General features: G+C 39.6%; 1 protein-coding gene across 3 annotated transcripts in view; it reads left to right on the plus strand.

Annotated features, from left to right (window-relative positions):
• Positions 1–24,705, plus strand: part of KDM2A (lysine demethylase 2A) — an 86,609-nt gene that overhangs the window by 46,599 nt on the left and 15,305 nt on the right. For all 3 annotated transcript variants that reach the window (XR_004904046.1, XM_028515255.2, XM_028515254.2), the window contains exons 3-12: positions 810–948; positions 1,575–1,653; positions 2,000–2,046; positions 7,917–8,095; positions 9,730–9,836; positions 10,203–10,296; positions 11,711–11,864; positions 12,721–12,836; positions 14,736–14,862; positions 16,958–17,352. Coding sequence is in view for 2 of the 3 variants with exons in the window: in XM_028515255.2 (XP_028371056.1) it covers positions 810–948; positions 1,575–1,653; positions 2,000–2,046; positions 7,917–8,095; positions 9,730–9,836; positions 10,203–10,296; positions 11,711–11,864; positions 12,721–12,836; positions 14,736–14,862; positions 16,958–17,352 (1,437 nt within the window). In the remaining variant the exon portion in view is untranslated. The remainder of the gene's footprint in view (positions 1–809; positions 949–1,574; positions 1,654–1,999; positions 2,047–7,916; positions 8,096–9,729; positions 9,837–10,202; positions 10,297–11,710; positions 11,865–12,720; positions 12,837–14,735; positions 14,863–16,957; positions 17,353–24,705) is intronic.

Genomic DNA, 24,705 nt, shown 5'->3' on the forward strand with positions numbered 1-24,705 from the left:
ACCAATGATATACAAATAAAAAAAATTTTAAAGATTTTATTTTTAAAAAGATTTTACTTATTTTTTAAAGATTTTTATTTATTTATTTAGAGAGAGGGGAAGGGCGGGAAAAGAGAGAGAGAGAAACAATGATGGGTGGTTGCCTCTAGCATGCCTCCAGCTGGGGATCTGGCTGGCAGCCCAGGCATGTGCCCTGACTGGGAATTGAACCGGCAACCCCTTCGTTCGCAAGCTGGAACTCAGTCCACTGAGCCACAGCAGCCAAGGCTTATTTATTTTGGAGAGAAGGAAAGTGAAGGAGCTAAAAGAGGGAGAGAATCATCAATCAGTTGCTTCTCACACACACCCCATCTGTGCCCCAGTGGGGGAACCGGGCTCACAACTCAGGCATGTGCCCTGACTGGGAATCGAACAAGCGACCTTTCACTTTGTGGGGTGACACCCAACCCACTGAGCGAGCCATGCTGGTCAGAGCCAAATAAAATGTTTAGTAGACTCTTTTAGGTCAAAATTTTATTGTAAATTTATGTCTTTAGGCTGAAAGAGTTAACAGGGAACAAATCACGAGCAGCTTCATTAAAACTTTGTTTTGTTAAAATAAGTAAATAAAACTTTGTTTTATTATATACATTTTCTGAGAACACTCACTGACCTTTAGTTAGGAGAAAGATCTTAAGGAATATTGAGGCATGATATAGCAACTGAAGTTGAAAGAGTACTTTAAACATATAGGGAGGGGAAACTATGCCCACATTTGGATAGGTATGAAAAAAGACACGATTTCATGTTTGATGTCCCTCTCTCTCCAGCGTGGTACCATGCGACGACGCTATGAAGATGATGGCATTTCAGATGATGAAATTGAGGGGAAAAGAACTTTTGACTTGGAAGAGAAACTTCACACCAACAAATATAATGCAAATTTTGTTACTTTTATGGAGGGAAAAGGTCAGTATAATTTTGATTCAGTTGTATAGTCTCTTAGTGTAGGACGTTTACACTCTGGGAACTGTGTCTCAGCATCTATGCAGCCAGGATATTGCCTGTTGATGCTATTTATTTTTCTCTTACTACACAGTACCACGCACACACCACTACCCTCAACTTCCCCCCCGCCCCATGAGTAATTCTCTGCTATATTAGAAGGAGCAAGCATTAGGGCAGGAATACTGTTGGAATTTTTCCCTTTAGGCCCGTTCCATCTTTCTCTCTCCCCTTGGTTTGGCTTTAATTATGAATAGTATATAATAAAACCCCTTTTACACATGTACCCAAACTGAAGTGTGTGATTCTGTGTGTACCATGCAGCTTTGCTCCTTGACAAACTGACAAGGATGTCATGGTATGTATTGTTGTGGGTAGAGTTAAATTTTTTGGCTGGTGAGAGACAGGGTGATTGATAATTTCTGCCTAGGACTTATGAGATGACTCATTAACAGCAATACCCCCTATTGGTTGAAATACGAATTAACTGTGGAAATACAGACTTGGCAAAGCCCTGAACCCTGCTTCTCAGTTACTTTTTTTCCAGCCATACCTCTCACCTTTCTAACAATGTTTTCCTGTGGTGACAGATTTTAATGTAGAATATATTCAGCGAGGTGGCTTAAGAGACCCTCTGATTTTCAAGAACTCCGATGGACTTGGAATAAAGTAAGTGTTCTTGGCCTAATTACATATGGTTGTGAAATGGCCATGTTATATCTAGAACTGCAGACAATGCAATATTGATCATTGATAATTGAAAATAATTTTCCTATTTAGTTTTAAAAGGGTGTATATTCTTTTGTTATAAAAATAGTTCATGGTTGTTATAGGTAAATGAAAAATACAGGTGAGCTAAGAAGAAAATAAAATTGTTTCTATTTAAAATACATTTTCAGCCCAAATAAGAATATTGATGTCTCAACTGATTCTTAGTACTTTAAGAAAAAACTTACACTGACTAGAGAAGTTGTGCTTCCCATTTAAGTTGTGTTTATTGGTGTTTGTTTCATAGGATGCCAGATCCAGACTTCACTGTGAATGATGTTAAAATGTGTGTGGGTAAGTATTAAGCTTGTGGCCTTTGTGTCTTTGAGACAGATTTTAGATTTAGGACTGAGTCTCAACTCTCTTGAGATTTGAAGGCTTAGACTTCAATTGGACTATATATTTGGTTGGAATAGATAGTACTTGAAGTAGTTTCTAGATTAGAAACTACTATTCAGCAGCTGAGAATTTTCTCAAAGGGGATTACAAAGTTGCTTTGTTTAGCACTCATTAGACATAGAACATTCGAATCTCTGCTTCTTTCCTACCTACCTGCCATCTCTGTGTACCACTCCCCCCCCCCACCCTAAAGAGCCTGCCTTCCGTGGCTCTTCACCCTTCCCAGGAAAGTGAAATTTTATATCTCTGAGCCAAGAATGAAGCTTCATTCATATCTCTGCTTTTCTTTTTTTCCCTGAAAGCAATAGAAAAAGTTCCAGGAAGTTTTTTCCACTGCTCCATTGGGTAACTTAGATGAGATCTGAAACTTTGTAGACTGAGAAGTAAATACATTAAAATTTCTCTTCAGCGGTGACTGGTTAACTTGAGTCTTTAGTCTTTAGATTTCTATTTTATTATATTCAAAATTAGGAAAAGAAAACAAATTAGAACAGTCTAGTTAAAGAATAAAACTACTACTCGGGTTTAGTTAAAGATAGACGTGCCAAGGTCCTTAGGAATTCATAGATGATCATTGTCTTATACACAAGGCAGTAAAGTAGATTAGAATCTTTTAGAAATGTTTCCAACGTGAAACAAAAGGAGTTTTCTGATGCTTTCCTCCTGCCACTACAATTTCCTCTGCTGAAGCTCCACTGCAGTCTCTCGCTTTGGAAGTTAAATATTGCAGTACTATCTCTTGGCCACTTGAGGGCCCTTTTTAGATTGTGTATCCAAGAGGTGCAAGTCATAGATAACCCAGGTAGAGAAAAATTCTTTCCCTGTTATTTACTTCCTCACTGTTTCTCTATCAGAGTCCAGTCATCTGCCTGTCACTATGTATTTCCCAGTACCTAGCACATTCTCTGGAGTGTAGTAGGTGCTCAGTAAATCTGTTGAGTAATTAAAATGCTTTTTCTACTCTTCCCAAGATAGGGCTCTCCCAGGGGTCCTCAGAAAAACCCATTCGAGTACTTATCAGTCCATCACTTGACTTTTTTTCCTAGTAGACCCCAAGAACAATAATTCCCTGGATCTCTAAGTTAATAGACCACCACAACTTTTTTCTGTTGGCCAAGCATTCTTTAAGGGTTTGTGGTCCACAAATGTCCTGTGTTGGAGTCATCTGTAATATTTGTTTAAAATAATAAACTTCTGGATCTCACCATTGACTTATCCAAATTTGTAAGCTACACAAATATAAGGACTTACTCAATCACAAGTCTCCTTATGAATTTCTTCTCACCTCTTACCATTTTTTCATTTCTTTAATAATATATTTACTGCTAATGACCTTTGGAAGCCTTTGGTAACTGTATATTTTCCAAATAGACCTGTAAATGGTCACAGATATCTTTGCTGTGATTTAAAATGAAGCAGTGATTATAGTGAAACTAACAGACATCAGACATTTCAACTGATGACTAACTTTATGTCCAGGTTGTTTGAGGTCTAGATGATGGAAGTTTTTTTAAAAAAGTAGTCTAATATATTTTAATAGCAAACTTACAGAATAGCATAGAACACAGACAACATTAAAAACATGCATTTGCATGTAGGACAAGTCAGAAAAGTATAGGGAATGGATGGAATCTACTGTGGGATAAAAATGCTACCAACACCATTGAGTTGCCATCAGAAAGAAATTTACTTGTTCTTAAAAAATCCAAGTGCTGGCATTGTCCAGAAAGAAAGAACAGATTTATTTATAATTCTATTGTATTTCTATTATAATTCTATTCTATCTAATTTAGTAAACAAGACTTGTTTACTAAAACTTTTTGACCTGCACGAATGCCTTATATCCCTGCAATATTTTAAAAAATTCACACAAAAGTGAAGTGGAAAAACTGCCAATACCTGACTTCCGTCCCTTGTTTGTTTTCCACTTGCAGTCAAGTTCTTAGGAAGATAGTTGGGTTTTTCTTCCTTTTGGATAACTAATGATTGTCAAAATGCAGTGAGCAAACACTTGGTGATTACAATAATCCTCTGTCATTGTATGTACTGTGGTTAATTCAGTCTTCTTTTCTACAATACTTGAAGTGGAATGTTACACCTCCATTGTCAGTTCAAGTCCCAGAAAGAAGAAAGCTGTTCTGCCCCGGCTGGTGTGGCTCAGTGGATTGAGTACCGGCCCGCCAATCAAAGGGTTGCTGGTTGATTCCCAGCCAGGGCACATGCCTGGGTTGTGGGCCTGGGTTACAGGCCAGGTCTCCAGTTGGGGGCACACCAGAGGCAACCATATGTTGATGTTTCTCTCCCTTTCTTTCTTTCTCTTTCTCTCCTTTCCCCTCTCTCTAAAAATAAATAAATAAAATTTCTTTCAAAAAGAAGAAGAAAGCTGTTCTATCATGTAAACTTTGTAATGGTATATATTGGTTAAGAGTATGAACTTGAACAAAACTGTCTAGGTTTAAATTTCAGCTCTACTAATTACTAGCTGTGTAACCTTGGACATGTTACTTAAGTGTGAAGTGCTTCGAACAACATCTGGCACACAGTACATGCTCAGTAAATGTTAGCTATAACTATGTCATTATTTTATCTAAGAGCTCTGGTGGCATTCTTTTTTTTTTTTTTAAGATTTTATTTATTTTTAGAGACAGGGTAAGGGAGGGAGAAGGAGAAGGAGAGAAACACTGATGTGTGAGAGATACATTGATCGGTTGCCTCTGGCACGCCCCTGAGTGGGGACCTGGCCCGTAACCCAGGCGTGTGCCCTGATTAGGAATTGAAGCAGTGACTTTTCAGTTTACAGGTGGGCACTCAATCTACTGAGCCAACCAGCCAGAGCTCTGGTGGCAATCTACCTTCTTGAAGGACAACATTTACTTTAATTTTTAAATTTTTATTGTAAAATATAGATAACATTAAATTCACCATTGTAATAATTTTGAAGTATAAGACTCAGTGGCGCTAAGTATATTCATAATGTGCAACTATTATTAATATATAGTTCCAGAACTTTTTTTATCACCCCAAAAGGGAATTCCTTACCCATTAAGTAGTCCTCCTCATTCGCTCCTTCCCTCTACCCTGGCAACCACATCTGCTTCCTGTTTCTGGATCTGCTTATTCTGGATATTTCATAAAATATATAGCCTTTTTGTCTGGCTTCTTTCACTTAGCATGTTTTTGAGGTTTATATATGTTGTAGCATGCAGAAGTACTTAATTCCTTTTTATGGTGGAGTAATATTCCATTGTGTTATGTATACTACATTTTGTTAATCCATTCATCTATTGATTGATGTTATTTCCACTTTTTGGCTATTGTGACTAGAGCTGCTATGAATATTCATGTAGAAGTTTTTGTTTGAACACTTGAGTTTGATTCTTTTGAATACATACCTAGCAGTAGAATTGTTGGATTATATGGTCATTCTGTGTTTAATTTACTGAGGAACCACAAACAGTTTTTTGTAGCAGCTGCACCATTTTACGTTCCTGCTAGCAAAGTCTGAGGGCTCCAGTTTCTCTGCATCCTGGCCAGCTCTTCTTCCTCTTCTTCCTCCTCCTCCTCCTCATATCATCATCATCATCATCATCTCCATCTTAGTGGGTATGAAGTAGTATCTCTTGTCTGCTTGCCTGTTATATTTTATCTCTAATCAGACTGTAAATTCCTTAAAGGCAGGGGATGAGGTCCTAATACTTCTTTTTATCTGCCAAGGCCAGGTACATAGTAGGTATTTATTAGTTTCTTGCAAGTTGAACAATATATTTTTAAAGGTTTTATTTATTTATTTTTAATAAATAAAGGAGGGAGAAATACACGGAGAGAAACATCAGTGTGTGGTTGCCTCTCACATGCTTCCTATGGGGACCTGACCCACCATGCAGGCATGTGCCCTGGCTAGGAATAGAACCAGTGACCTTTTGGTTCACAGGCTGGCACTGAATCCACTGAGCTATACCAGCCAGGGCCAACAATACTCTTAATATTCCAACAGCGGCACTTTATTTTCTCTTCCCTTGACCACCATTTTCTTAACTTTTTATTTTATTGTATTATTAATTATTCTTACCCCAGGACTTTTTTTTTTTTCATTACTTTCAGAGATAAAGAGGAAGGGAGGGAAAGAGAAAAAGAAACATCAACGTAAGAGAAAAAACTTTGATTGGTTGCCTTCTCGTTGGCAACCAGGGATTGAACCCACAGCCTAGATATGTGCCCTGTCTTGGGAATTGAACCCGCAACCATTTGGTCTACGGGACAGCACTCCAACCAACTGACTCACACTACCCAGGGCCATTTTCTTAACTTTTTAGCTGTGCTGCCTTTTCACATCTTCTCTTTCTCTTATACTGTTGTCTCCATTTGGAATTCGTTGAGTCTTTCTTGCTGGAATTCTATTTATTCTTCAGGGCTAAACTCAATGACTGTCCTTCCCTCTCTTTCTTCTGTAGTCAGTCTAGGTTTGGTTCAGTTTGGTTTTGTTTAAAGCTTTCTTTTTTAACATTTTATTTATTTATTTTTAGGGAGCAGGGAGGGAGTGAGAAAGAGAGGGAGAGAAACATTGATGTGCTAGAGATACATCAGTTGGTTGCCTCTTACATGCCCCCAGCTGGGGACCTGGCCCACAATCCAAGCATGTGCCCTGACTGGGAATCAAACCAGTGATCTTTCGGTTCACAGGCTGGCACTCAGTCCACTGAGCCACACCAGCCAGGGGCTTTAAAATATTTTTCTTTATTTTTAACTACTGATTAATTAAGCGCCTGTGTCATGTTAAAGATTTTACTTCATTAACTAAATTCTCACAACAGCTTGTAAAGTGATGTTATTGGAGCTGAGATTTACAATTAGATCTCTTTGGCTGCAAAACTATTGTTTTCTCCCCTTACTATATTATGCCACCTCTTGTAGCATTCTGCCTTTTGTTGTAGTTGTTATTGTTGGTTGAGAATTTGATATAGATAGATCATTGTGTCCATTATAGTATCCTTTTCATTTAGTAAATATTTGTGGAATGCATGAAAAGAGTTTTATATTAGAAATGCTGCCCTGGCTGGTATGGCTCAGTAGACTGAGCATAGGCCTGTGAAGCAAAGGGTTGCCAGTTCCATTCCCAGTAAGGGCACATGCCTGGGTTGCAGGCCAGGTCCCCAGTAGGGGACACATGAGAGGCAACCACACATTGATGTTTCTCTCTCTTTTGTTCTCCCTCCCTTCCCTTCTCTCTAAAAAGTAAATAAATAAAATCTACCCCCCCCCCCCAAAAAAGAAAGAAATGCTTGATAGGTTTGGGAATAACCCTTTTAAACAAAAAAGTAGACAGATTCAAATTTAATCTAGTTCTTGCTAAATAGTGGGTCTTCATTCAATTTGTGGGATAGATCAGGTTGTTTCAAACCTGCATCAAAGCATTGTAGCTTAGTGGATAAGCACATTGACTCTAGAATTGGGCTGCCCACATTCTTGTCCTGCTCTGTCCCATAAGTTACCTGTCACCTGTCTTCTCCTCTGTGAAGTGGAGATCACTGCTTAGCATTTAGAATGCCATAGAGAGTAATTATTGTATTTAATATTATGCATCGTCTTTTCCATTTTCTGTTGATTATTCATCTCAGGTCACAACTATCTCCTCGTCTATTATTGAATACCCTAAATAAGAAAGGATAGTTTGTTGCCTTCCATTTGTATTTTATATTCGTGATACATTTATGGATATCAGTGGCATTGCAGAGCTGGCCAGTCAATGGATGCATTTTTCCTGGCAGGGAGTCGTCGGATGGTGGATGTCATGGATGTGAACACACAGAAAGGCATCGAAATGACTATGGCTCAGTGGACACGCTACTATGAAACCCCTGAGGAGGAGCGAGAAAAACTATATAATGTCATCAGCCTAGAGTTTAGCCATACCAGGCTGGAGAACATGGTGCAGAGGCCCTCCACGGTTAGTCTAACCATTTTCCCCACATCGTCATTGACTCCAACAGGGTCGTTTATTTACCAGGAGAATTTATTACTTTTTTGTACATTCTAAAATGAAGATAAAGATGACCAAGACAATTTGATAAGAATGACTTGTATTTTTAGATGGTTCATCATTTTCTAAAATCACTTAATTTTATGTAAGAAGAGACCATTCTTATTTACCTCACCAATAACTTAATTTAGGAACATGGGCCTTTGCACATACATAATGAAGAAGAGTCTTAAAATCCACTGTTTTCTCTCTCTTTTTAAAATTTTATTGTAATTATTGTTCAAGTACAATTTTCTATCCTTTACTCCCGTCCTGGCCCACCCACCCAGCCCTTCCCACTTCCCTCCCATTTCCACCTGCCCCTAGTTTTTGTCCACGTGTCCTTTATACTTGTTCCTGTAAACCCAAATTCACTCTTAAAAGTACTGTCAATAGGAAGTTTGCCTAATAAATTTCCATTCTATAGGTTTGCTGAGAAGCTTGGGCGAAAACTGGTTTAGAGCCAGGTGATTGTTTTCTGAAATGATTTCTTGAGTTGATTCTACTGGATGACTATTAGAAATAAATTGACGCCCCATTCTGAATGGAAAGTTAGATTTTGATCCTTAGGTCTCCTGAAGGTAGAGGTTGATTTTACCCATCTCTTGGCAAAGTAGTGGCTGTCTGCAGGACACTGAGAAAACTTGTTTCCCTGAGGGGGATTGGTTTCACTTTGAAATAGACCTAGTCATTTTATTAAAGTCATGGTCTCAGTGTTTTATCAATCTCCAATTAAATTATCTTAGTTATACTTTTTGACTTTCATAGTTGAAATATGGTAATTATTATAATTTTGTTATGAACATGTGTATATATGTTTGTATGTACACACCTTAAGGTTACTAGTAAGTTACATTGTTCTCATACTAATACATCGATATGTATAGACCGATGGGAAAATGTTCACAGTATTTCACTGTTATCTGAAGAGATAGTGCAATTTTTTTTGTCATTGCTTCTTGTTATTGGAGATGCTATAATGAAACACTACAGAATTTCTCGTTAAGAATACCCCCCCACCCCCCGCAGAATAACAAAAGTCCTTTTTGTAGGAAGTATAGGTGGTTAAGTATTTAGCCTTGTGACTGGCCAAACATGATATACTTAATAAATACAGGATTCAATAAGAGAGATGTAATAATTAACATTTTTAATAAATGTGTTCCTTCATATTTTTAGAATTTCAGTTTAAAAACAATATGATTGTACTTAATAAAGTTAAAAACTTGATCCAGATCATACTTTTTCGTTCTTAAAACTTAGAAATGTGTAATTCACACAGGAAGCCTTCTTTTTAACATTCTTAATTTGTTCATTTTGTCCCCAATTTTAATAATTTAAAATGCTGATAAAAATAATTTTATAAAAATTAGAAAAATAATCGTTAAATGGAGGGGTAGAATCTATGGAAGGGCTTGGAAATAAAAACTTTTCTAGAGAACAAAAGATAATGCATGAGTATGTTTTAGGCACTTAGAACATGGCCAGAAAGGTTGAGTGAGCCCCTATCAAGGTCCTAACCCTTCCTTTGAAGCCTAAACATGTCCTCTTCCTTTTTAAAGGTGGATTTCATTGACTGGGTAGACAACATGTGGCCAAGGCATTTGAAGGAAAGTCAGACTGAATCGACAAATGCCATCTTGGAGATGCAGTACCCTAAAGTGCAGAAGTAAGTGGCTTGCCCTGCATTTTCTTCAGTATGTTATGGGAGAGCAAAGTGATAGCAAGGAATGGTTGGTTCCTCCCTCCAGAACCTTGCTCTGTGTCCTAAGTATTAAAAACATGACTTCTTTAAAGAGTAGCCTTGACAGTTCCAAGGGAGGAGTGTATGTAAGAGTGTCATAGTCCATGACCACCTAGTTAGAGGAAAAACTTATCCTGGTAATGGGATGACTTGCAGTTGCGTTCCTCTCACGGACTGGGGGTGGATTGGGTGGAAGATAGAGGGAGCCCAAGGGGGAGTGTGGCATTGCGGTGGGGCAGGTCCTCTTTCCTCATCAGCTCACTAACACTGCTGCTGCTTTTTTTGGGTCAGGTACTGTCTAATGAGCGTTCGAGGCTGCTATACTGACTTCCATGTCGACTTTGGTGGCACCTCTGTTTGGTATCACATCCATCAAGGGGGAAAGGTACAGTCGTAGATGTGACGGGCTTGGGGTCTGACAGTGGTTACACGGCTTTGCGTTCAGTCACGTATGCTTAGTATGCCCTGGGAATGAGTCTGTTAGGGGATTGTGCCTACTTGTGTCTAGTGAGAACTGCAGATTAAATTGACCTTCTTGGCTAGAATTCAGGAGGAATTAGTATGCATCTAGGCCACTATGATCATGCCGATATTTGCACAGCACTCAGTAAGCCTCAGCAGTCCTGTTTGTAGATTCCCAAAGCAGAGTTCTTGAAATGAAAGCAAGGAAGCGGTTTTAGCAGGATAAGATCATTTGTCTATGTGGAAATGTAATAAGATAGTAAAAGGGAACGCAAATTTTGGATAGATTCACAATGAAATGAACAAATTGGAATTCAGACCACCTTCTCCTGTGTGAAGGCCTTGGTCTGAAATGTGACCAAAGGAAGCCCTTGCTTCTGAAGATATAAATAGATTTTGAAAGATTATCCTCATTCATAAAGAACTATATTCCAGCTAGTTGAAGTATTTCTGAATGCTGTGTGAGAATGGAAATCTAGAATTATTATCAGAGGTTTATAGTATTATCCTCTTATTGTTACTCTTTTTCCCTTTACTGAGGAGTGAATGCAGGGCCCTGGCCAGGTAGCTTAGTTGGTCAGACCATTGTCCCGATATGCCAAGATTACGGGTTCAATCCCCAGTCAGGACACATGCAGGAGTCAACCAATGGCTCTGACTGGTGTGGTTTAGTAGGTTGGTCATTGTCCCACAAGACAAAAAGTCATTGATTCAATTCCAAGTTAGGGCACATACCTGGGGTGCAGGCCAGGTACCTTGTTGAGGGTGTGTGAGAGGCAACCAATCGATATATCTCTCACATGATGCTGTTTCTCTCCTCTCTCTTCCTCCCTCCCCCTCTCTCTAAAATTAAGTAAAATTTTAAAAAAGAGAATCAACCAATGAATGCATAAATAAGTGGAAAATCAAATAAATGTTTCTCTCTAAAATCAATCAATAATTAGTTTAAATAAATAGAAGCAAATGCACTTGTGAGAGAAAAGTAAAACTGAAATGAAAACACAGGTAAAACTTTAAAGCTTTTAAAATGCAAGGTCCTAATCTAGAACAACTGTACCTCTAAATCCAAAGTCATTTTATTTACTTTGGGTCAATTTAAGTGGTATCCCAAGATTTATCCTTTTGGTCGTGGAACAAAGCAATCCACGCCTGTCTCTTGAAGATGTTGTACCTAACTAATAGTACTATAGAGGCCAAACAGCCAGGGGCGAAGAAGGGGCTACCTCAGTAATAAGCAAAATACCCAGTTCTCTTTGTACGTGTTTATCAGTTCAGGGGTGGGGGGCGACTGGGTCATGTCAATGGCTGTTAACAGACTGAAGTTTTTTAACTCACAGGTCTTCTGGCTCATCCCCCCTACAGCCCACAACCTGGAGCTGTACGAGAATTGGCTGCTGTCAGGGAAACAGGGAGACATCTTTCTGGGCGACCGGGTGTCAGATTGCCAGCGCATTGAGCTCAAGCAGGGCTATACCTTCGTCATTCCCTCAGGTAAACAAAATGGGAAAATGTGGATTATCTGCTGCAGCCATTTTTTTCCGTAAATAAAAGGAGAATGATGAATTAATTACTCCCACGAATGATTATGATGCTGGGGTAGTCAGAAAACGAAGGTGTCTTTTCCAGTTATTATGGAGTAGATGTTGAGTTGTTTGTTTGTTTGTTTGTTTGTTTGTTTTTAAGCCAGTGATTTTCCACTGAAAGTATATATCAGAATTGCCAATGGATGCTTTTCATTCAGATCTCCGTGTTTGGGCCCACCGTTAGCCTTAGAAATTCAGAATCTCTAGGGATAAAACCTCTTCTGCAGGTGATAGACAACCCCTGGTTAATACCTACGTACCCCTCTAATGGATGGCTCTGAAGGCCAGAGAGAGTGCTGAATCAGTAATATTTTTGGTCAGGCACTAGTTCCTGCACTCAAAGCACAGATCTTAGAGCCACAGACACATAGAATTCTGACTCTGTATTTAACTGCTGATACCACTTTGGTCAAGTACTTAAATCCCACATCCCTGTCTTATTTTGTTGTAAGGAGTAAACACATGTAAACTCTTTTACTGAGCCTGGTTCATAGTAGGTGCTCCAGTAAATAGAAGCAGCATTTATTAAAAGTTTGTTATGCTAAAACTTTACGTACATTTTCTCATTTGATGTTTAAACCAACAACCATAGAAAGTATAATTGATCCTGGTTTTATAGAGGATTGTGAGGCTGCAAGAGATTAAATACCTTGACCAACCATTAAGAGGCAGAATCAATAAAAATGTGATGAAGTCTTATACTAGTTCTCTAAGAGAGCTATATTGTATGCTTACAGCCACTGCCCTTCAACCCCTTTTTCTAGGATGGATTCATGCTGTGTATACTCCTACGGACACATTAGTGTTTGGAGGCAATTTTTTGCATAGCTTCAATATCCCCATGCAGTTAAAAATATACAACATTGAAGATCGGACACGGGTAAGTCTGTATAACAGTTGATGTGAAGACACGGTTTATTCCATTAAGATAGGTGTTATAAGAGATTCATTGTCTTATCGTGGCTGGTGTGGTTCAGTGGGTTGTGGGTCATTCCACAGACTGCAAATCACCTGCTTGATTCCCAGTCAGGGCACATGCTTGGGTCGCAGGCCAAGTCCCAAGTCCCCATTTGGGGGTGTTTGAGAGGCAACCGATAGATGTTTCTCTCACACATTGATGCCTCTCTCCCTCTTTTTTCCTCCTTTCCCCTCTCTCTAAATATAAATAAAAAAATTTTTAAAAAGAGAGAAGGATTCAGTGTTTCAAAACTTCATTTTTTCTTTGGGTTAAAATACACTGTTCACATTTTAGGAACACTGAGAGAAAAGTTTAACAAGATTTACACGATTGGCCCTGGCTGATTCGGCTTAGTTGGTTGGAATGTTGTCCTGTTGACCAACTGGTTGCGGGTTCAGTTCTTGGTCAGGGTACATACCCAGGTTGTAGGTTCAACCCACAGTCGGGCAACCAGTCAGTGTTTCTTTCTCACATCTCCTTGCCCCTCTCCCCCCCCCCCCCCCCCCACTCATTAAAAAATACAATATCTGCATGGTTGGTTTTGAGGACTCCAATTCCTTGAGGTTCTTTGTATCTTGGAACAAAGATTTTATTTATTTATTTTTAGAGAGGGAAGGGAGGGAGAAAGAAAGAGGGAGAGAAACATCAATGTGTGGTTGCTGGGGTCATGGCCTGCAACCCAGGCATGTGCCCTGACTGGGAATCGAACCTGCGATGCTTTGGTTCGCAGCCCGTGCTCAATCCACTGAGCTATGCCAGCCAGGGCTTGTATCTTGGATTTTTATAGGGCTAGAGCTGGACATTTGATAATGTCTTGAGCTGTGTTTTTCATTATTATGCTCTTAGAGTAATTTGTCATAATAGGATTTATCAACTCAAAATTTATGACTTTAAATTCATGTATCTTTCTTTACAAACGCTCAAACTATTATATTTTAGCATAAATGTGTTAAGTGCCTTTCTCGACTGAGAGAAATTCTGTGGGAGAATTAAGCACTGTAGAAAATGACGTGCATCTTATTTCTAGGTGTTAGGAAAAAGGTTAGTTCATTACATGCAGTGGATACCTTGAAGCAAGATTTGGCAAACTTTTCTGTAGAGGACCAGGTACTAAATATTTTAGGCTTTGTGAGCTGTACAATATCTGTTGCAAGTATTTAACGCTGCCTTGTAGAATGAAATACTTAAACGAATGAGCCTGGCTCAAATAAAAGAAACTTTTATTCATGGACACTGAAATTTGAGTTTCATATAATTTTTCCTGTGTCAGAAATGATGTTTTAGTTGTTCTTTTTTTAATCATTTAAAATTGTAAGAAACACTCAGCTCACAGACCTTACAAAAACAGGCAGCTGACCAAATCCATCACCTGCTGTTTACTGTCTGTCCCATACCTTAAGGGTAAATAGGGCTTCTTTGGCAAACCGTAGCTGGTAAGGGCTGAATTATGTCTGTATAGGGTTACAGTGCAAATGGTACTGATATTAAACAGCAGTTAGAGTGCAGAGTTTTTAGGGTGTGTGATGTTCACAACTTGCTCTAAAGTATTTCAGCAAATAACAGCACATACGACTAGAGAGTAGCAAATGTTGGGAAATGTTAACAATTGGTGAATCTTGGAGAAAGCTAAAGAAGTGCTGTTCACAGTCAGCGTTTCCTAGGTTGCCAGATCCTCTTAAATTTTTGCTCCTAATGCCAACCTAGGTTTATAGGTTGACTATGGAGAGTTTTTCCTAGGTTAATTATTGCAATGATTCAATTATCTTACTCTCTTTCTTTGAAAATTATCAGCTTGCTTTTCTCATTATTTTGTTCCTGTAGGTTCCAAATAAGTTTCGCTATCCATTCTACTATGAGATGTGCTGGTATGTGTTGGAGCGCTATGTGTACTGCATAACCAACCGCTCCCACCTAACTAAGGAATTTCAGAAGGAGTCCCTCAGCATGGGTAAGTGTTCTGCCTGCACGAACTTTCAAGACCCCCTGTGGGACTGAGGGTGAGGCCAAGAACATTCAGTAGGCTGTTGCTCAGTAGTTTTATTTTTTTACTTAATCTGTACCTAGAAGTACCAAATTTATTCAGTGGAGTTGAACACTGGTTAACAGCTGATCTGCCCAGATGTGAATTGTTAAGCTAAACAAAATAATCTGGATTTCATCTTTGTCTGCGTGAGTTAGTACTTCACTCCTCAAAAGAGTAATCAGTTGTCTAGTATGTTTCATTGTATAAAGAATGGTCTTTGACATAATAAAAACTAGGAATATATCATCATAATAACTCTTACCGTATTCTAGGCACTATGATAAGCAGTTTACATACATTAAGTTACATACCTGCCAAATAGGTATTATTTTTGTTTTACAAATGTGGGCATTAAGGTTGAAGAAACTTTAAAAAAAAAAAAAGAAAAGAAAAGAAAGAAACCTTGTCCATGATCTTACATTACTAAGTTGGAATGCTGCACTTTGAACCAGGTTGGTAAGGCTCTAAAAACCTATATTTTAAACTTCTATTTCTCCAACTTCTATCAACAGAAATATTTTATTGACTGTCAGGATAGTTTTGGTTAGGCAATTTCATGTCATTCCATGCCTTACAATGGAGAAGAGCACTGTGATGTCCTGTGGTCACATGTCACATGGAACATTCAGTCCAAGCAGGATGCTTTTCGCTTTAGCATCGTTTCTAATCCTCGTTTGAAAATTTAAAAGGTTCACCCAGTACGTGAAAGCAGGATACAGAATTGTGTGCACAGCATGATTCCAATTTTGTTTAAAAATACATCTAACCACAATCACATACATATGCATAGAAAAGATGGAAAGAAAATATTCAATACATCACACTTAAGTTGGGGTAAAGTATGACCTCTATTTCTTGATACTTCTTTGGTACCCTCCTGTATTTCTTAATTATTGATAATAAACCTGTATTACTTTTACAATAAAAGACCAGTGAACATTATGAAACTCTTCTTTCATTAAAACTTTCATTTTAATTTTGTTTTGTTTGTTGGCTGTGTTGCTAGGATTTCAGTTCCAGAGCTTACTATTATGACCAAAACCCCCTTTTTTTTTACTTTTAAAATTAAATTTATTGAATGGCATTGGCTAATGACATTATCTCAGTGTCAAGTGTATAATTTTATAATACATCATCTATATATTGCTCACCACCCAAAGTCTAGTCTCCTTCCACGATCATATATTTGACTGCCTTTACCCTCTTAATCCTTCTCTCACCCCCCTCCCCCTCTGGTTACCACCGTACTATTGTCTGTGTCTGAGCTCATTTGTCTGTTTTGTTTGTTTGTTGCTTTCAGTTTATCAACCCACATATGAGTGAAATCATACCGTTCTTGTCCTTTTCTGTCTGACTGACTTCGGTTATCTTGGTAGTCTCATGGTCCATCCGTGTTGTCGCAGATGGCAGGATTTTATCCTTCCTTCTGGCTGAGTAGTAGTCTCTTGTCTGTACCATATCTTTATCTAGTCATTCATTAAAGGCCACTTAGGTTGTCTCCATGCCATGGCTACCATGATTAATGCTGTAGTAAACATAGGGGTACATGTAACTCTATGAATAAATGTTTTCAAATTTTTCAGGTAGATATCCTGAAGATGGATTGCTGGACCACATGGTAGCTCAATTCTTAATTTTAAAACTGCTTTTTAAATATATGTACTTCATACTGTCTACTTTTTCAAAGATAATGAAATCATAACCCCAAATCTGAGTTTGAACTTGAGACTAATTTATAGCCATTTTCATAAGTAACTTATTTCTAGTATACAAAATTGGGCCCTTCCTAATCTTTGAAAATCCAGGTGATCATTATCTTAGTTGTCTTACAGCCCAGGATCCTGTTTTGCCAGTAGCCATGACTTTCAACAATGAACATATGAGCGTTAGAATAAGAGAACATTTTAAAAATGTTACAGCTTCATCATTTATAACCTGAAGACCATTCTGCTTGTTTCTCTCATTGAGCACGTGACCAAGTGGCATGTTCTTACTGCATTTTTTTCCTTCATACTGGCAGATTTGGAGTTAAATGGTTTGGAATCTGGAAATGGGGAGGAAGAGGCAGCGGATCGAGAACCCAGGCGCTTGAGTAGTAGGCGTTCAGTCCTCACTAGCCCGGTAGCCAATGGGGTCAACCTGGATTATGACGGACTGGGCAAAACCTGCCGAAGTCTTCCAAGTCTGAAGAAAAGCTTGTCTGGAGATTCATCTTCTGACTCTAGCCGGGGCTCTCACAATGGCCAAGTGTGGGATCCCCAGTGTACTCCCCGAAAGGACAGGCAGGTGCATCTGACCCATTTTGAGCTTGAAGGCCTTCGCTGCCTTGTAGATAAGTTGGAGTCCCTCCCACTGCACAAGAAATGTGTCCCCACAGGGATAGAAGACGAAGACGCTCTCATTGCTGATGTAAAGGTAAGAGTTGGTTGTATTGCGTGACAGCTACTGATCTGGCTAGGGCAGTAAGTTTCTGGATTCTGAGAAAGTATAAGAATTTGGGATAATTTCTGGTGTAACCAAAGGGAAATTAATATGTGCGTGCATGTGTTTGTGCTGCGGTGTTTCAGTTCCTAGAAAAAGGTTAAGTCCTTGTAATGAAAATACTAACATTTGTGTCTTCACCTAGGACTTAATTTTAGTATTACAAACACAAATTTCAGTCTGGTCCTAAAAATAAAGGACAGCCTGAGAAAAAGTGTTTGTTTTAAAGAAATAGTACTTTAGCCCTGGCTGGTATGGTTCAGTGGATTGGGAGCTGACCTGCAAACCAAAAGGTTGCTGGTTTGATTCCCGATGTGGGCAGGTCCCCAGTTGGGGGAGTGTGAGGCAACCCATCAACATATCTCATGCACATCGATGTTTCTCTCTGTCTCTTCCTCCCTCCCTTCCCCTCTCTCTCTAAGAAGAAATAAATAAAACCTTTTTTAAAAAATAGTACTTTCAACTTGTTACCCTCCAATAAAGAGGCCTATTTCAGAACAAAAGTGGCCAATAACAATGTCTTGCAGTCTTAACCCAAGCAGAAGAGAAGAAATTGTTCTGTGTTAGGTTATATTAAATAGGCTTAGCATACTTCACTTTAAATTTACCTAGTATTAAGACTTACATATATCAAGGCAACATCTAAGAAAAGTATCATTTAAACATAATGCATTCTGTTGCTATATCAGGTTTCTTCATGTATATCTTTTTCAAGAGGTTTCCCAGTATTCGTAATCTTCAAAGCCTTTCCCACCTGTTATATATTGGTCTCAAAGAAAAGGACTCATTTTAAGGGATCCAGATTTGAGCCTTCTGAACTGGAGGAAGTTCTTTTAAGTCTTTTCTCATATGTAACCTTTAATAGGAACACCAAAAAGTATGAAGCTGAGAATAATAATTTTCTTTTTAAACCAGTGTCTGGAACTGTGTCTTCGATGCAGGGTATGGGTGTGTATTAGAAAGCTAGTTCACAATTTGTAATAAGTGTTCTTTTAAAACCTGTCATATAGATTATTTTAGTCCTCAGAACAATATATAGGGAGTAATTTTGTGTGACCTTAAGAAAGATGGGCTAAATATCTCATAGTAGATTTTTTTCATCCCTACTTCCTGATTCAAGTTTTTCCTTGGTCACCACTAACCACACGAGGTGCTTCCTACCTCCTGTAGCCACCTCAAGAAAGAATTCCAAAGAATTCTATCTTGAGAGAATAGGACCTGGACTTCTTTTTATTACGACATTTTCATTATATCTTATTATTTAAACATCAGTGAAAAGCTGAAAGTCAGATGCTGAAACAGGTCTAACCCAGTGAATTTGGTCTTGTCCAGTAGTGATAGAAGCTGGACAGTTGGTGTTACAGTTTGGTTTTAGAAGAGTTGTTCTAGAAGGTGCAAGTGGTATCATTGTGACTGTGTGTAGGGAAGGAAATGACTAAGTTCCAGGCAGTAGGTGCACTCCTGTTTCTGTAATGGTTAATGCATGGCGAAGCAAGCTCAGCCATATTTTCCCAGACTCACAGACGAGAGCCCAAATTCACTTCCCATCCTTGAGTAAGCAAAGGACATTTGGGTCTGTTGTTCATTTGTTTTTTTAACCACTGTGATAGGACACATGCTATATTTTCCTGAGAATTTGAGTGTAATATCTTTCTTTCTACAGAAGGGTTTGGATTTTTTTTTATAATGTAGCTATTCCATCAGGGATACATGTGGGAAATATAAAATTATGACTTTGGGGACTTATTGAGTTAACTTGTATAATTGCCTTTAAGAACCCTAAGGACCCTGGCCAGGTAGCTCATTTGGTAGAGTGTTGTCCTAATACACCAAGGTTACGGGTCTGATCCTCAGTCAACGCACATAAAAGAAGCAGCCAGTAAATGGAACAACAAATTGATGTTTCTCTCCTCTTTCTCCCTTCCTCTCTCTAAAATCAATTTTTTAATTAGTTACAAAAACCCTAAAAAGAAAGATTTCTAAGTTTATATCTCACTGACATTATTTTGGCCTAGGTATCTATGTTTCTAATTCATGAAAAAAAAGAATAACTTTTTAGTCCTAAGAGATGTCTATAGATGAATTTGACTCCATTGAATCCAATTGTAGGAAGTCATAGTGTAACCCACTGATTATATATACAAGGTCAACTGTTGTGATCAAAATACACAGACTCTCTTAACTAAAGTAGTTAAATAAGAATATTTGAGCTCTGGCTGGTGTGGCTCAGCGGATTGAGCACTGGTCTGTGAACTGAAAGGTCTGGTTCGATTTCCCAGTCAAGGCACATGCCTCGGTTGTGGGCCAGGGCTCCAGACGGGGAAGTGCATGAGGCAACCAACTGATCAATGTCTTTCCCTCTTTCTCCCTCCCTTCCCCTCTCTAAAAATAAGCCCTGGGTGGTGTGGCTCAGTGGATTGAGCACCGGCCTGCAAACCAGAGGGTCACTGGTTCAATTCCCAGTCAGGGCACATTGCCTGGGTTGCAGGCCAGGTCCCCAATAAGGGGGCACATGGGAGGCAGCCGCACATTGATGTTTCTCTCCCCTTTCTCCCTCCCTCCCCTCTCTAAAATAAACATATAAAGTCTTTTTTTTTTTAAAGAACCTTACTTTTAAAATAAATAAATAAATATTTAAAAAATATTTGAGGCACCCTGGCTGGTGTAGCTCAGTGGATTGAGTGTGGGCTGCAAACCAAAGGGTCGCCATTTCGATTCCCAGTCAGGGCACATGCCTGGGTTGCAGGCCAGGTCCCTAGTGGGGGCCATGTGAGAGGCAACCACACATGATGTTTCTCTTCCTCTCTTTCTCCTTACCTTCCCCTCTTTCTGAAAATAAATTTAAAAATATTTGAGGCAAAGTGGTAGGGGAAAATGTAGAAAGATTTGGGTCAAATATTAAGCAAGGTAAAAGGAGGCCACTAGAAGAGGAATGACTTAAGAAGAGACATCTAAAGCCACTGTTAGCATTATAAAAGTGCCTGGAGGGAGTGTCCTTGTTTTTATCAGGAATCGTGAAAAACATGGCTGCCAATGTTGGCTAAGATAGAGTAGCACAGAGACCAAAGTGTGAGTGGCCAGTAGGATGACTGCTTAGGCTGGCAGTGTTTGAATTCTCCCTACAGAGGCTATGCTATGCCTCACCTCCTCTTGTTTACCCAGTACCATAGTCAAAATGCAGCTGACATCAGGAGACAACAGACTTAGATCCCAGCTCTGCAGGTAGTTTTTACTTAAGATCACATGGATTACTTATTCCTACATTCAACTAGTTATGTTTAATCTGAGCTTCTGGTAATAGTGAGTTTAGAGCTTGGATCCTTTGAAAATCTGAGCATCACACAGAAGAAAAAAAGAGCTGGATCGGGCAGGTGCCGAGTCGCTGCACATGCGGAGCCTGCAGTGCTAGAGAACTGAGTGTCTGTAGCAGCGAAGGCGCACTGCAGCGGGGGACAGAAGCAAACTTATTTACCCTTCCTGCAGAGAAAGGAATTATTTCTTCCTGCAGCCTGTATGGCTTTCACAAATAACTGGCAGAAGAGATAAGAGGAAAAGTGGTGAGATGAGACACTCATAAGCATATTCTCTGGAAGAAAAGTTAATTTTAGTGATTTGGTGAAAGGGCTTTGAAGATTCCCAAACTTGTAAGTTCTACAGTGTTGAGGAGCAAATCAGAATACAGAGTTGGAAGAAAATTAAATTAAAAATGGGGCATTAAAAAAAAGTGTTGACTAATTGGTAAAGTTCAAGGGAAAGTAAACACTGTGTATAAAGTCCTGGTTAGGAGGAGTGTGGGTAAACTTGAATCCTAAAAGTAGATTAAAAATAGGATGGAGTTCTCTTGTACTGTGAGGTATTTTCACATTTCTAAAATCGAGAAGTTGTATCCTGGATAGATGCCGAATAAAGAGGCAGGACCTGAAGCAGTTGGTGTGGTACAATCCCATTAATGTAGGAAAAGGAGTCCCTTTGCATTTGCATTGTTGCGGGTGCTGGAGGAGGGCACTTCTAGGAGGTGGGAGTCAGCTGGGAAACTGAGTTTTTAACAGACTTTATCATTGTGTTTGTTTCTATAATAAAGGAACTCAATATATTACATATGTAAAAAGAAGTTTTTAATGTATCAATATATTTGGGTACCTAACTCCCTTAATGAAAAATTAAGTGTTGAATATTTTTCTATTTTCCTGTTTGCTCTAAAACATTTTGATAAGCTTAGAAACCGTGTGACCTTGGGGCAGGTTTGCTTCTCTTCTCACATCTACCTCAGTGTGGTTGTTACGAAAATTAATGATGTCAGTAAAGTATTTAACAAACAGTATCATTATTACAAGAAAATTCGATTTTACAAATCTACGAAATTCATTTATTTTGCTACTGTGAATGATGCCTGCCTACTTTGTGGTAGGAACCTGGCATAGTGTTGGGGTGAACATGCAAACGTGCCAGGGACCAAGCCCCCAGGGAGCTTATATCCAGTGGTGTGACAGGCATTTAAGTGGACTAAGAAAGTTAAGTGCAGTCCAGGTTTGCAGATGCTGTGGGTGGCAGAGGGCGCTGAGCACACACTGAGGGTCCATCCTGGGGGGAGGAGGTGTCAGTCCTCTTGTTTCTCCAGTTAGTAAACTTTCCTGTTAGATGGTACAGATTGATAACTACAACATTATATACATTGTAAAAGCTCACAATTTATAAATTTGAAAACTGTACTTTATGGTACAACAGGCTACTGCTGCTCTAAGATTCTAACATTTTATTTTGTAATCGTGATCTAAATATTTACCTTAAACTCCATCCCAGGAATATGATAGGAGTGAAGTCAGAGTTATGGTTACAAATAAATACAGAAATACTGATGAGACCTTTTATCAGACACTAATAAAGAGAATAATTGGTAAAGAACCAGTATAATTAGATCTTAATCCATTAAACCAGATTAGGAAAGGAAAAACATTTGTAATTTTTACTGACAATATATTCGTACTAATTAATACTCTTACTGAGTAGAAAGTTTTAAATAATTTAACTCAGCTACAAGGCATATAGATTAGGTTAAAATAGATTTAATTCTTTAAAATGTCTTCATTATATTTCTGTATTATAATGTCATATTTTTACTATGATCTTTTTCTATATTTTTTATTTTATTGATTATGCTATTACAGTTGTCCCATTTCCCCCCTTTCACTCTCCTTCACCCTTAACTCTGATCTTTGTTGCCTATCTTTTATTCTGAATAAATAAGAGGGGAAAAATAGACCTTGTTTAATTTGTGATTTGGAAACTAACTTGCAATGTTTCCTAGGGCCCTATCTGTTTTTAGTCTTTCCTCGTGGCCTCTAGAATTTGTACTTGCTACAACTTGAACTTACATTTTGTTTCAGAGTAGCATGTTTGTCTTAAGTATTTACACTGTATCATCCCTCTAGGTTAGAAAGCACTAAGACCGAAATAAGCATTTTCCAAGACTTCTCACACTGTTAAGGAAAGTTTTTCACGTGTAATAGGTTGATTGAGTCTTTGAGTCTTAAGAATAAATATAAAGGAGAAATTAGGATAGAATGACCATATAAATATTTCCAGGAAGAGCTCCACCTAAAAGCACAAAAGTCCCCCCTTTTCTTGGTAAACTACTGTAAAAATTAAAATATCCAGGCCCTGGCAGCAAAAACCCTAGACCCCAGGAAGGTTATTGGACTGCTGACTCTGCACCAGAAACTCAGTGAAACATCTATCCTGGAAATAAAACATTTCCCAGCTAGCATGTTCCCAGCTAGGTTCTTAGTGGCCTGAAATGTTTCTTTCAAAGCAGCTTCTGTAATTTCCAAAAAAAAAAAAAAAAAAGCTCAGGTTACGTTTCTGACAATCTAAAAATTACATAAACCTGGACCCAAAATATGGTCCCCTATTGTCTGAGAGAGCACTTGTTCAGAGCTTTGTCCTGTCTGTAGATTAGTGATTAGTTCAAGGAAAGTGGGGGACAGGCGTCACCCCAGTGGCTGTCCGAAGGAGCATCCAGGTGTCTGCCAGGATGCAGGGCTGCTTCATGGAGGGAGATGGGAATGAGGCAGCCAGGACAAACCACTAGACTAGGAAATGTGCAGGAAAGCTGGCGTGTGGAGCATGGAATATACCCGGAGGAGTAGAATCAGTGCAGCAAGTTAAGGTCCTGGGAGACTGGCAGGCACACGTTTGCTGGCTCCCTGAGCCTGGTTCCAGGGCAGGAGAGTAGAGTGCCCTGATCTGAGGTCGCGCCTCAGCTAGTTTGGCGTGGTCACGAAGGAACTGGTAGAAGAGCTGCCTTTGCCCCGTCTCTCACATGGTGGCTCCCAGTCCCAACTGGAGGCAGGCATCTGTTGTAGAAATTGTTGATGTTAAACAGGCACATTGTTTTAAGTATCCCAATATTGGTTGAAATGTGTCATTCCTGAAGGTTTTTCTGGAAACCTGTGTGCTGGTTCTGGATTCTGGGCTGGGAAAGTGGCGGTGGTGGTGAGGGCAATTGAAGTCTGGCCACCTGTGGGAAGAAAAGGTGTCTCCAGAGGGGCTCGGCTTCCCCTGCCTGTTCCCAGAGGCTAAACTTCGGGCCACTCGCGGTGTGCCTGAGAGAGCGGGGAGAGTGCTCTGAGTGCAGTCAGGGAGAGTCGGGTAGTTATTGGTAACTAGCCACAAGAGGTGACCCTCAGGGAGAGGGTGTGGGCTGGTAGGAGGACTAATTCAAGACCAGATGCCGAATGGGTTAAAGCCTTCCCTCCCTCTGGCTGGCGCCTGCTGAAGTCGGCCAGCAGCGCCCTCGGGCCACCCCGGGTTCTCCTATTGCAGGGGCGGTAGGAGGGAGCTGACGGGCGGGGCTCGGCCCAGCTCCTCGGGCAGCTCTCCTCCAATGACCAGGAAGAGAGGCTTGAAGAGCACACCCCTCCTGACTCTGCAGCAGGCCGCCTGGGCCCTCTGCTGGCAAACCCGGCTCCCCCCCCTGCCATCTTCCGTTGCAAAGCATTTCTGGGAGCTGCATGTGGGTGACGCAGCAGCATTGTTCGCAGGCAGAGGAAGCCGCGGCTGAGCTGAAGGTCTCGGGAAGGAGCTCCGAGCACTGCATGCTGCTCCCTGTGGGTAGCCTGGACTGCCCTGCCTTATGTACTATGGGAGATTCCAGAATTTTCAAGTAGATCGGATTTTCCTAGAGGCAGAAAACCTAACTCCTTCAACACAACTTCCAATACAGAAAGCAAAACAAAGACGCTGGGGAAACTTCAACCAAAAGCCTCGGCAGCTCCAGAGGGACAAGAA

Source organism: Phyllostomus discolor, chromosome 6, assembly GCF_004126475.2.
Source record: "Phyllostomus discolor isolate MPI-MPIP mPhyDis1 chromosome 6, mPhyDis1.pri.v3, whole genome shotgun sequence".
Taxonomy (NCBI): Eukaryota; Metazoa; Chordata; class Mammalia; order Chiroptera; family Phyllostomidae; genus Phyllostomus; species Phyllostomus discolor.